Source organism: Chrysochloris asiatica, unplaced genomic scaffold (genome assembly GCF_000296735.1).
Source record: "Chrysochloris asiatica unplaced genomic scaffold, ChrAsi1.0 scaffold00009, whole genome shotgun sequence".
Classification (NCBI taxonomy): Eukaryota; Metazoa; Chordata; class Mammalia; order Afrosoricida; family Chrysochloridae; genus Chrysochloris; species Chrysochloris asiatica.
In genome coordinates, this window is record NW_006408527.1 from 15232413 (window position 1) to 15245080 (window position 12668).

The 12668-nt window shown below is 48.5% G+C and overlaps 1 protein-coding gene across 1 annotated transcript in view; it reads right to left on the reverse strand.

Annotated features, from left to right (window-relative positions):
- The window catches only part of MAPKAPK2 (mitogen-activated protein kinase-activated protein kinase 2), a 58225-nt gene extending 46987 nt beyond the window's left edge, over nucleotides 1-11238 (reverse strand). The window contains exon 1 of the mRNA XM_006834060.1: nucleotides 10954-11238. Within this exon, the coding sequence (XP_006834123.1) occupies nucleotides 10954-11238 (285 nt within the window). The remainder of the gene's footprint in view (nucleotides 1-10953) is intronic.
- Nucleotides 11239-12668: the final 1430 nt, after the last annotated feature.

Below are 12668 nucleotides of genomic sequence, written 5' to 3' on the forward strand. Positions count from 1 at the left end.
CCATGGGCCTTGGCAGATAAATCTCTTCCAGCAGAGGAAATGAGGTCCTACAGGACAGGCAGGAGGAGACAGGTCTTCAGGGACACAGGACTTGGGTTTCTAACTCTAGCTGAAGACACAGGGGCACCCCCAATCCTACCTCTTGATGCCTAACACACTCCTACACACACCCCTCCCTCCAAATAAGACTTAATCCCAAAAAGCAGACACAGAGCCCTCAGGTGCCAAGATTAGCACCAACACCAGCTCCTGGGATTAGAAAAACCAGAATGAATAAAACGCCAATGTATCAACCTAAAGAAGATACTCTCCCCAGCCTATCAGTTAAGCAGGTATTCTGGCTGCCTGGGTCCTTTCCTCACCTTGCTCTATGAGCCCCCAGGCTCCCTGAGCAGGACAGAAAGAGATCACAGCTCAAGACACAGGATCACAACACCCTTGGGCCCCCAGAGCCAGGATGTGAAAGAGACCCAGGCACACTCTGCAGCTGGATGAATTGGGAGAGCTTGAGGGGCCATGGCTTGACATGGGCAGGAGGCCCTGAGAGGCAGGACCCAGTTATTCTTGGAAGCCAAAGAGATGAGATCACAGATTTGAATTTGGTAACCCGATGCCCCATGCTGCTGAGGGCGGTGAAGAATATATTGGAGCAACAGGGCAAGAGTCCGAAGCAGGTAGCATGCTGGGTCCCAGGGCAGTCAAGGACAGGGCCTAGGACAGACACTGCCCCAGCTCTCCTACTCACTCCATACACCTCTGGCAGGGGCCTGCTTGGGGGTGGAGCTGGAAGGAAGCCAGAGCTTGAGGCAAGCACAGCAGAAAGTCTAATCAGCTCTGATGAACTTGTTCAACCTCCTCTTGGTCTAACCCTTTCCCTGACTGGGAAAAGAGCAAGGTAATTCCACCAAGCCTTTGTACACATAAATCTAGATACCTGGAGAAGCCCCAAACAGAGCTGGTCTCCCAGCACTCGTAAGAAGTTGGCCCCAAAGCACCAACCAAGCTCAGGCTGGAATAGAAGGGGGAAAGTGGGAAGGGCCTAAGATCCACAGTTGAGCAGTGTGACAGGAAGACCTGGGGCAGTTAGAGGGCCTGGGCTGTGAGGGGCACTGCAGCAGTGGCAGTTCTATTTTCAGCTGTTGGGACAGAAAGGCTGGGTAAGAGTTCTGGGTCTAGGGCAGGAGGCCGGGCTACAGATGTCCAGCATGAGACAGAAGACTTGCAACAACCTGGATCACCAAAAGGCAGCAAAGTGATCAACTCAATCATCTACCTGCTCAGGGACAGGGAGTGTAAAAGCCTCACCAGAGAATGAAGGAGCAGGAGTCAGCTTGGGGACAGTAAGTCTCCATCGCAGTCCTTCCCCTGTTCACAACTGGAGAGATTTCACCTTTACTTAGGGTTCATGAAAGTATCCCTGTGGAGTTAAGTCAGACAGGGAAAAGGCATCCGCAGCCCAGCTGTTATTGCACACTCATCTTTTCTGAGACAGAAAGGCTTCTTCCAACAGGTGTCCACACAGCTTCCTTCTTTGGTCACCTCCCAGACAGGTTCTAGATGAACACTGGTCACAGAGATGCCTGGAAATGTCCGGCAAGAGGAAGATGCCCTTTCCTATGATCCTCTGGATAGCTCAGGTTCCTAGCTGAATAAACACACAGCTTGGCAAACGGGCTGGCCCTGGAAGATAACCTCAGCTACAAAGAGGGGTTGACCTTAGAGCCACGTCCGTTTCTACATCTGCTGCATGGCACCCAAAGATGTTTAATGGATCAGAGAAAAGACCCCAAAACTGCAACACTGCCAGAGGCTGAACCCAGCCTTATCTCCCTCCCTTTCCACTGTTTCTTTCTTGTTCCTCCAACCCAACCTCATGGCCTGGCACACAGCACTCATCATCAACCACTAGCCTGAGCCTCAAGCAGACATACGACACTGAAAAGACAGCAGGCATCATCACACATCCCTTCCTTCCTTGCTTCTCACCAGCGCTGTCTAGCTGGATTTCAGCTCTGGAAATCAGTGCCCAGCTCTCACCTCGGGACATTTCCTAGCCCATAACCACATCTCTGGGTGAATTAGGAGAAGGTATCCCTATGGATGCACCGAAACAAAGCTGGCAGGTGGACAGTGGACTCGACTTCAGTTTCGATGCACAGCTCACACAAACACTCACAGGGGTCTGACTTTACCCACAACGTCAAATGAGAAAGGAATTCTCTATCTCGACAGTCTCTGGGTGGAGTACTGATGTGGTGCGGTGGGTTAATGCACTGGACTGCAAAGTCGGTTTAAACCACAAGGTCGGCAGTTCAAGCTTACCAGCTGCTCCTTGGAAACCCTATACAGGGTCACTGTGGGCCAGAACTGACTCAATGGCACTGAACAACAACAACAGTCTTTGGGTGATACAAATGGTTAACACATTGGGCTGCTCACCTAAAGGTTAGAGGTTTGAGTCCACCCAGAGAAGCTTCTAGTGTGATCTACTTCCAAAAAAATCAACCATTGGAAACCCTATCAAGCATAGTTCTACTGTGACACACTTGGGGTACCACAAGTTGGAATCAACTCAATGGTAACTATCATGAGCCCTGGTGGAGTTAATAGCAAGGCTGGCAGTTCAAACCCACCAGCAGCTCCATGGGAAAAAGATGAGGCTTTAAGTTCCTGTAAAGATTTACAGTCTGGGAAACCCTATGTAGAGTCACTTTGAGTCAAAAGTGACTCGATGGCAGCAGCTTCGGTTTTGGTTGTCAACAGCAGTACCTTTGATCACCACTACACTAAGCGTCTTCTTGATTTCACGGTAAGAGAAGATACAGAATCCTGAGTTACACTGCTCGCCCTCTCTGCCAGGTTCCTAGTGGAACATTTCCCAAGTTTTCACAGAAGAGGAGCAGATGGTCATGGATAATTATCTGTTAACTGGTCACTGGCTGCCCTGGACCCCAGCATTATGCCTACCTAAAGTGCATGCAGGCCGAATCAGACACTGCTGCAGTCAGACATGGAGTAGCAACCACCCTACCTGCCCTCAATGCTCTTACTTCTAGCCTAGCCTTCCACACCCCATACTGCCAACACTCAGAAGTTATTGGTGGCCGACTCTCTGACTTGTATGCCGAGGCCTGGAAAGCTTAAGTGACCTCTCAAGACCACACAACTATGAAGGTGAGTCAAAAATTATCAGCACTCTGGCTATAGAATTTATTTGAATCAACCTTTAGAAAAGACAAATACATCACTTTTCAACATAATCTTTCAATACACTGTCTATCTGTCAACAACCTTTCATAATCCATTATTTAAAAATGTTTTAGGCTGAGCTGCCAGCCACGAATGCACTGCTGTCTTCACTTCCTCAGAGGTGAATCTTCATCCTTGAAAGACTGCTTTCAGAGAACCAAACAGGTATTAGTCCAATGGAGCTACACCAGGATGATAGGAAGGATGTTTTAAAACCTCAAACCAAAGTTCTTGCAGAGTGTCAACAGAATGGGTAGAGGTGTGTAGACGTGCATTCTCATGCAAGCTCACAAAGCCCTTGGATAGCAGTCCTCTACATGTAATCCAGAGTTTAGGCTTCAGCTCTTCAGCGAGCATCTCACTGTAACAGGCGCTGTTGATTGCTGAACCTTTTTCCTGATAGCATTCCAACACCAGCCCTTGAGAATCCCAAAAAACTCTAAACATCAGTTTTCCAGCTGTCGGTTGACTTATGAACTTTTTCTTGGTTGACGATTGAGGATGTTTCCATTCCATACTCTGCCATTGACTCTCAGGTTCGTAGTGATGAATTCATGTCTCATCACCAGTAATGATTTTTCTTTAAAGAAACTTTTACTTTCCTTCAAGTATTGATCCAAATTGCGCTTGCAGATGTCTAAACACTTCTGTTTATGCTTTTCCGTGGGTTGTTTCAGTACCCATCTCGCACAAACTTCTAGAAACCCAAGTCTGTTGTGGCTTATTTCATAGGCGCTCAGAGCCATGTCTGATGTGCCACATAATCCACTATTGGACAGAATCATTTCACGTGCACAGTCAGTATTGGTATCAGCCTTTGACATGGATGGGCATTTTCATATAACCAGAGTACGGGTAATTTTGGACTCACCCTTGAAGTTAGCGGAGCACAAAGACTAAATTTGAGGGGATTTTATGGGTTTAGGAGTTTGCTTGTTTTTTTTGCTGCTGTGGTTGTTTTGTTTTTGTTTTTGTCTTCTCATCTAGTCAGCTGCTCTGCAGGAGAAAGATGAGGCGGTGTGCTTCCATGAAAATGCACAGCTTTGGACACCCTATGGAGCAGTTCTACTCCGTTCTATAGGATTGCTGAGTTCAGTTGGCTTTGATTTTGGTCTAATCTAGTACATAATTCATAGCACCAGGCCCTTCTCTAACATTTATATCATGTTGTTTGTTGTTAAGTGCCATCGAGTCAATTCCGACCCATAGCAACACTGTATAGGGTTTCCAAGGAGAAGCTGGTGAGCTTGAAGTTCAAACGACTTTGCAGTCTGACGCATTAGTCCGCAGCGCCATACCAGGACTCCAATTATATAATATACCCCTTAAAATACAAAAGATCAGTATTTCCCTAAAAACTCGAAAAGAAAGGGTATGCCAATCTGCTTTGGGTCACATGCCTGGTGTACATTAAGCTGTCCCAGTGCCATGGCCCCTTCTTACCAATGCTTACGATTTTCAAGTGACCTATGTAAAAAGATCCTAGTTGATGGGTTACTGGAGTCAAGCCCCGCACTGCCTGATAGGCCTAAAAGCCCAGGACTATTACTTCTGACAACCAAAACCCAAAGGAACTAAGGGCCGTCAGAAGTGGTCTTGAGACATGGTTTGCAGACTGATGCACCACTATACCACTCTGGGCTTCCCCAGTCTCCTCCTCAGTGAGATGAATGAGTCAGGCAGGAGGACCTATGAATGTCAACTCCAAGGTGCTATAAAAAGTATGAGTTCCTTTACTAAACCAATCAAAACCAAACCCACTGTAGTCTAGTCAACTCTGACTCACACCCACTGGGTAGGACAGAGTAGAACTGTCCCACTGGGTTTCCAATGCTGTCAACCTTCACAGAAGCAGACTGCCACATCTTTCTCCTACAGAGCAGCTGGTGAGTTCGAACTGCCAACATTTCAGTTAACAGCCACTGTGCTCCTTATTCTTTTACCAGTGGGCCTTAAATCATTACCAGGGGCAACTACAGCCCACCGACACCACCCACACCTCTCTCTACAACCACCTGGGGGAAAAGTCCAGGGAGGATGGGCAAAAAAGAGACCCCACATGACCATAGGCAGGGCCAGTGGAGCGGAGGGAGGTTCAGACACCACACCACGAGGGGATCCAGGAACAGAGCACGGTAGGGCAGCCTGGAGATTGTGACACAATTAGGTAACAGTGTCCTATCCTTCCCCACCGCAACAAACATTCCTCCTGCAGAACTCACCATACTCCTAGGTGACACGAACACCATCTCCTCCCAGCTGGTCTCCTCATCTCCAGCCCCAGGATTAAGTCTGCCTACCTCCCACCCCCAAGGATCTCTGGTAGTGTAGTGGTTACGAAACGGACTGCTAATCTCATGGTCAGCAGTTCGAAACTACCAGCTGTACCGTGGGTGAACGATGAGGCTTTCTGCTCCCATAAAGATTTACAGCCTCAGAAACCCTGTACACGATCGCTATGAGTTGAAACCGACTCCACAGCACATGACAACAACAACAACCTACCACCACTAGTCTCCTGCACCTACTTCTCAAATACACTCATCAGCTGATGATGGTCCAACTCCTGATTCCAAGAGGTCAAAGCATCTTCTCCATCACAAATAGCAATACCTTCATCTTCTCAAAAGGGACCCCCTTTACTTCCCAGATACCCATCAATATCCATGGGCCTGCTGTAACTCTCCCCTTGTCAGCCACTGATCCCAGATCTTAGCTGGAGACTATTTTCAAGCCCAGAATTCACAAGTGAAAGAACCATGAGCTGACCTAGCATTGATCTGACCTCAGTGGACACTAAGAGTCCTGCAGCAGTAGATCAAATTAGGGCCAGGCCCTGGATGCAGCCTCCTCCCAAGAAAAGGACAGGTTCTCTGAACCAGAAACCAGACCCTTCCCTTCAAAAACCACAAGCCCCAACCTCACTGAGTCCTAACCTTGCTTCACAACATCCTGCTAGTTTACCTCATGACCCCCAAACACTTCAAAACCTGCTTTTCATACAAAGGTGGGTTGGGTCCAATTCTAAGACACTAGCACCATTTGCTCCTTAAAGGATCTCTTTCCTCCGTATCAGACGGGTCCAACTGCACCATCACCCTCTGGCTCATTCCTCAGAGGTCCAGTGGAAACTTTTCTCAGCTCCTTCAGTCTCACAGATTTCCCTCTTTCAAAGCTCCTATATGCCCAACCATCGAGCCCTGGTGGTGCAGTGGTTAAGCATTGGGCTGCTAACTGCAAGGTCGATGGTTCAAACCTGCCAGCCACTCTGCAGGAGAAAGATGAGGCTATCTGCTCCCATAAAGATTTCTAGTCTCGGAAACCCTAAGGAACTGTTCTACTCTGTCCTACAGGGTCACTGTGAGTTGGAATCGACTCAATGGCAATGTGGGAGACATGCCCTACCACACTTCTTAACCCTAGGCCAAAAGTCCCAGAACTTTCTTAGAGGATGCAAATATTATTCTATGATATCCAATTTGGTAGCTACATGTAGCTACTCAACACTTGAAATGTGGCTAGCAACTGAATTTTTTATTTAATACCTTAATTAATTTAAATGGACATAGCCACATGTGACTACTGCCCTCCGATTGGACAATGTAACCCTAGACAGACTATAGTTGTTACTTTCCACCTTCTCCAACAGGTCTCTCGGCTGCTCCCGTCTCCCGCCCAAGTTTTATAGACCACTTTATGTATCTACACAACTAAGCATATAGTATGTGCCCAGTAACTGGTTAACTATTTGTAACCATGAATAGATTAAGAGTCTAGTTTGGGCAAAGAATCTTTCCTAACCTTGTGATTACATCCAGGGTGCCAGCAGATGACACCTTGGGATCCTTTCCCTAGGAAGCCATATTCACTGTTGTGCTCTGTGCCAGGTACACAGAATGAAGTGTGCTCGGTAGGGCTGGTAGACTGTAAGGAATTAGGAGCTCTGGCATTTCTTTATACTAGCAATATTATCCCCTCTCCCAGTGTACAGGCCAATCATGAGTGATTCCAATCATCGCCTCTTCATGGCACCAAAGGAATCCACATCACAGTAGATCTTAGGAACCTGGGAAGGGAGGATGGCTAGAGAAAGGAGAGATGGGAGAAGTAACCATGGAACCTTGTTTTCTCTAATCCACATAATGGAAAGATAAACAGAGATAAGTTATGGCAACATTCTATATTTTGTACAGCAATAACATGCTTCACCTAATCAACGTTGCACCGCAGAGAGCAACAACAGTGCTGAGTTTAATTAAATTTGTTCAGCTATTACCTAAGAGTTACCATGACACAGTGAAGGAGGAAGCAGTTAAGAAACCCCATGAGGAATATAACCAACTAATACACAAGAGGGTTGAGACTCAGTGTCCCCACCAAGGTAACAAATAAGATTTCTATCAAACACTCCCTAAAAGTTTCAGAGTGAAAGGTCAGCTTGTTACAATAGATCCAAAATGCATAGTTACTGTGTTGGTTTATAAACTCCTCTCCAACTTCAGGGACTACTGCTGGTGACACCCCCTTGCCAACAGTCACAGTAGGACCTGCAGTGAGGGAAGAGTTTCTTGGGCTTGAAGAGTTCTGAGAGCAGCAGCCAGTTCCATGTCCCAGCTGCCGACATGACTGTGGAAAGAAGCTTGAGACTGGAAGACAAGCATCCCTGGCTCTACTCCAGACTCTGTCAAGTGAATGGCTGTGTTACACCAAGCAAGTCACTCCCTTGCTCTGGGCCTTGCTTTTCTCATCTTCAAAATGAGGGGGCTGAATAAGATGACCTCTAAAGTCCCTTCCGACTCTTGACTGGAAATTTGCGTATGACTCAGAACTTAACAAAAGCAACCAGGAGAGATGGGGAGATGATGTCACAGCACCCACCAGAAGCATTCAAATGTTTTATCTCTGAGGTAGAGGCAGAGAAGCAGCAGGGCAAGTTGGAACAATTTCTTTAAGCACTGATTGCACCTAACAGGGCCAAGAGGTCACCAGACCACAGACAGAGCACAGGACATACGGGCAGCCACCACCTCTCATCAACTCCCAGAACTGTGAAATAGCCAAATTCAGAAACCCCATCAGAGGTCCTCTTTCCTAAATCCCTAGGAATGACCAACCCCCAGAAAGGAGTCAAGGTCTCCTCCCTTTTTCTTCAGGCACTTTTTGTACGGAGCAATCCCTCCTACCCACATCTTCCTCCCTTGGTTTATAATCAAAAGACTCTTAGTTTTGAAAATCATTTCACTATTCAGCACCTAAAGTTAAGCCAATCAAAAAATCAAGATCTAGAAGTCACTTTGGTGTCAGTCTCTGGAACAGGATTGTTGGAACCAGATTCCCCCCACAGTAGTAATTATGTCTTAACCAATATTTGGATATGGAAGGGCTGTTGACACTGCTGTCATTCTCCTTATGCCTCATTCCTTCTTTTTTCCTCTTTTGTTAAGCTTTTACACAAAGATGTGTGGGAAATCTACAATTTAACAGTTGAGTCAACTTGTAAGATCTGGGAGCAGGCTGCCTGTCAAAACATTCTCTGACTTCAATCTTCACCCATTTATCATGAAATCCACTAGACTATGCCTGCTATTTAAAACACTTAATTTTTTTTTTTTATTTCAAAGGCGAAAAACTCCAACTCTCTCTGTACTAATTACAACAGAACTTGAATTTACAACTAAAAGCATAAGACAGTAATTTCATGTGTGTGTCTACTGCATAAATAAAAAGTTGAGAGCTTTTGTTCAGAAGTCTTTATACATCATTCTCCCCCATCCAAGAGAATGAACAGCCAGTGTCCCCAAACTGCTGATGGATGGCGGCAGATGGCATCTCAGAGAGGATAGAAAACTCTCCTGGAAAGAACGTCTGTCACTTCCTCAATGTACAGGTTAACTGTGGTCAAATTGTATTAGCTCAACTCTACTCCCCAAGGTCAAAGCTACAGACAATTCAAACATTCCCTCTCCCCACCCCTTTCCTAGTTATGAGTATGGAAAGAAGGGCCTAAAGCATAAATATTAAAGTTTCCAAGATGCAAATCTATTCTCTCAACAACACTCAACACTAGAAAACATCCAAAAACCCAGAGCAACAGCTTATAGCAAAAACAAAGAAATATGAGCGGATGAAAGCTCTCCCCCAAAAGGGAAAAATGAAAGCAGTAAGAAAATTACTGAGACTTAAAAATCTGGGAACTGCACATGCTTGCCCTCTACAACCCTAAGTACCAGGCTCTTATTATTTCTGATTATATATTCCAACAATCCACCCTTAACTCACACCTGAGTCTTCTATTAAACAGCTGAAATACACTAGCTGTGAAGTTTGAGGGAGAAGAGAAAATTATAACACAGGAAGTATTTTTTCTCCTCCTCCAATCATTCACACACACCAGGGGAAACAGACCCGTGTCACCTTTAGAGATGTGGTTTAACCTGACACCCCTCTGAGAGGAAAACCTACTTCCTGGTGACCCTTGAATTACTGCTTCACACTGCTTGGCGGCCCACCCCATCTCATCAGACCTCTAAGCCCATTCTGTTTAACTTCTGAAACAAAGTATTCTTCCCTTACTATGGTGGTGGTTATGTGCTGTGAAGTCGATTCCAACTCATAGCGACCCAGTACAGGGTTTCCGAGGCTGTAAATCTTTACCGGAGCAGAACACCTCATCGTTCTCCCGCGGAGCAGCTGGTAGTTTCGAACTGCAGACCTTAAAGTTCGCAGCCCAATTCGTAACCACTAAGCTACCATAGCTCCTTTCCCTTACTATGCCCCCTCAAAAAAGAAAGAACGAAAGAAAAGTTGGGTTTCCCCAGCTCTGTCCTACTGTCGATCATTGTCCATCTATCTCCAGGACCAAAGCTGCCACCTCCGATGTGCAGAATCAGCACGTGGTCCTAGTCAAGGTTTACAGACTCGGTTTAGAAAGCTCAATGGAGCTATGGAAACAGAAGAGACCGCGCTGGAGCCTGCTGGCCTCCCATCTGGAGTGGCACAGACACTGGAAGTAGGAGGGGGCCTACTCTAAGATCAAAACAATCCCTCCCCTGCTCCGGGGGGGGGGGGGCGCCCCCGCGGAATCTCCAGCCTCTCACCTCACCCCACTGCGCGTCCCCAGACGGCACGGCCGGGCTCGCTAGCCGAGGCTCAGGGAAGTGAAATCACACATTCCGGCTCCCAAATAAGGAGGTAGGCTAAATAAACCTCTGAGATCCGACTTCTCCAAACCAACCGACCAACCAGCTCAATGAGTAATGGGCCTCTTGTGCCCACAAAAGAGAGGAAAGAAGGAGGAGAAGTTGGGGAACCACAGCCCACCCCCCAAATCACTTCCTTGAGACAGGGTTAAAGCAGAAGTGGTCCCAAAGCCAACCGTCCCGATTCGGCTGGATCCCGCTCCAACCACAACATGGTAGAGTCCTCTCGAGTGCCCGAGGTGACCGGAAACCCGGTCTGGGCGGCGTGGTCAACTCGGACCTGACCTTCTCGGCTCCTCTCCGCACAGCCGCGCAATGGGCACCCCCCCGCCCCCGGGCGCCCCGGCAGCTCAGCTGAAGCCACTCCTCTCGCCGGCGCCCCCTCCGAGGGCCGGTCAGCGGATCCAGTTAAAGCAACTATTAACCCGACCGGTTCAGGGTGATAGGGGTCGTTCTCCGGAGCCCCCTTCTCTTTTCCCGCCCCTCCCCTGGGCCCTAAACCTACTTTTAGGGCGAATTTTTCCTGGGTCCTCTTGTTGAAAATTTGCAAAACATTCCCGTTGATGCCCAGTCCCAGGACCTGGGTGGTGACCTTGTAGTCGTCGGTGATGGCGTTCTTCTTAATCTGCAGGGTAGACTTGACGTGGAACTGGGGGAACTGCTGCGGGGGCTGCGGCGGCGGCGGTGCTGGGGGGTGCGGCTGCGCTGGGGCGGGGGGCTGCGGCGGCGGCGGCGGCGGCGGGTTGGGAAACAGCACCGGAGGAGTCTGGCCTTGGGAGTTGGACAGCATGGTGCCGGGAGGCGCGGGCGCCGGAGCGGGAGGGCCCGCGGACGCCCCCTCCTCCGGCTCCGGACGGGGTCCCCGCCACCCCCCGCCCGGCTGGGAAGTTTGCTCCGGGCTGGAGCCGGCTTCGCCACCCCGGCTCGGCTCCAGGCTCGGCGGGTCGCGGGGCTCCGTGGGTCCCGCCGTCTGCCGCTGGCGCCCACCGGCCCTCGTCCCTCCCCCCGGGGGCCTGGCGCTCGGTGGAACGCGGGACGGCGGGGGCCCGGCCCGGGGGGGGGGGTAGGGGGGCGGAGAAGCGGCCGTGCGACAATGTACCCAACCCGGGGCCCGCGGCAGCGTCACAGCCTCGTCTGCGTCCGGGGCTGGCCCTTAAAGGGGAGGGTCGAGAGGGCGGGGCCTGGGAGAGACGGGGCGGAGCCGGGGAGGTGTGGGTGTCTTAAAGGGAAGGACGCGAGGCGCCTGAAGAGAGCTGGGGCGCAGTTCGGAGCTCTGGGGTTGTGAGAAAGGAAGGACAGATCCTAGGTCTTCCCCAGGATCTCACAAAGGGAAGTTAGCGGTGAATGATAGTAGCTACATAATTCAGTTCGAAAATCCACTCTTCTCCAATTACCTGGATCTTTTAAAACAGTGGCAACGAATTGGAGGGAGGCAGTGGCAAGTTCATGCGGTAAATAAGGCTCAGGAGTTTGTTGCAATTACTGATGCCATTGCTCCTAGAAACAAACGTGGTACAAATACTGGAAGGTTTCTTAAGTGAACATTTTCCTCTGAGTTTTGCATTTCTTTTTCATAAGTATTGTTTTTAAATAAAGACAGATATGTGAACAATTTACGAAACGAAACCTGGGAACCGTTTCTCATGTGAATAAATTTACAAGAATATTGGATGGCAAGAGGCTGGTAGAGATCCAGATCGCCTGAAACCTAGCAAGTCTTTACCGCTGCAGGGTTGCTTGCAAATACAGAGAAAGACAGACTTTGCATCTGTTTAGAGGTTACTAGTACGGCTGCTAACTTCAAGGTCAGTAGTTCGAAACTACCAACCTCTGGTAGTTTTTTCCGCGGGAGAAAGATGAGGCTTTATGCTTCTGTTAAGATTTACAGCCTCGGAAACCCTATACAGGGTCTCTCTAAATTGAACGGACTCCACGGTACATAATCACCACCACCACCATCTCAGTGGAATTAGTAACACCTTTCTCACAGGGTTGCCTGAGTATCAGATAAGACGATGTAGAAACTAGACCTCTGGGGAATGGGTTCTGACTTCCATAGTTTAAAAGTATGTTCCTGAATCTATAGCCATACGGAGAGGTAGGCGTTTTTTGAAGCCTGGTTTTCTAGCCCAAGTTAGCCCCATGTTTTCTGAAAAAGATGTCAAGGAGCTAGGTGGGAGGCCCTTAATATAGCTGCCAGTAGGCCTCTATATCCATTCT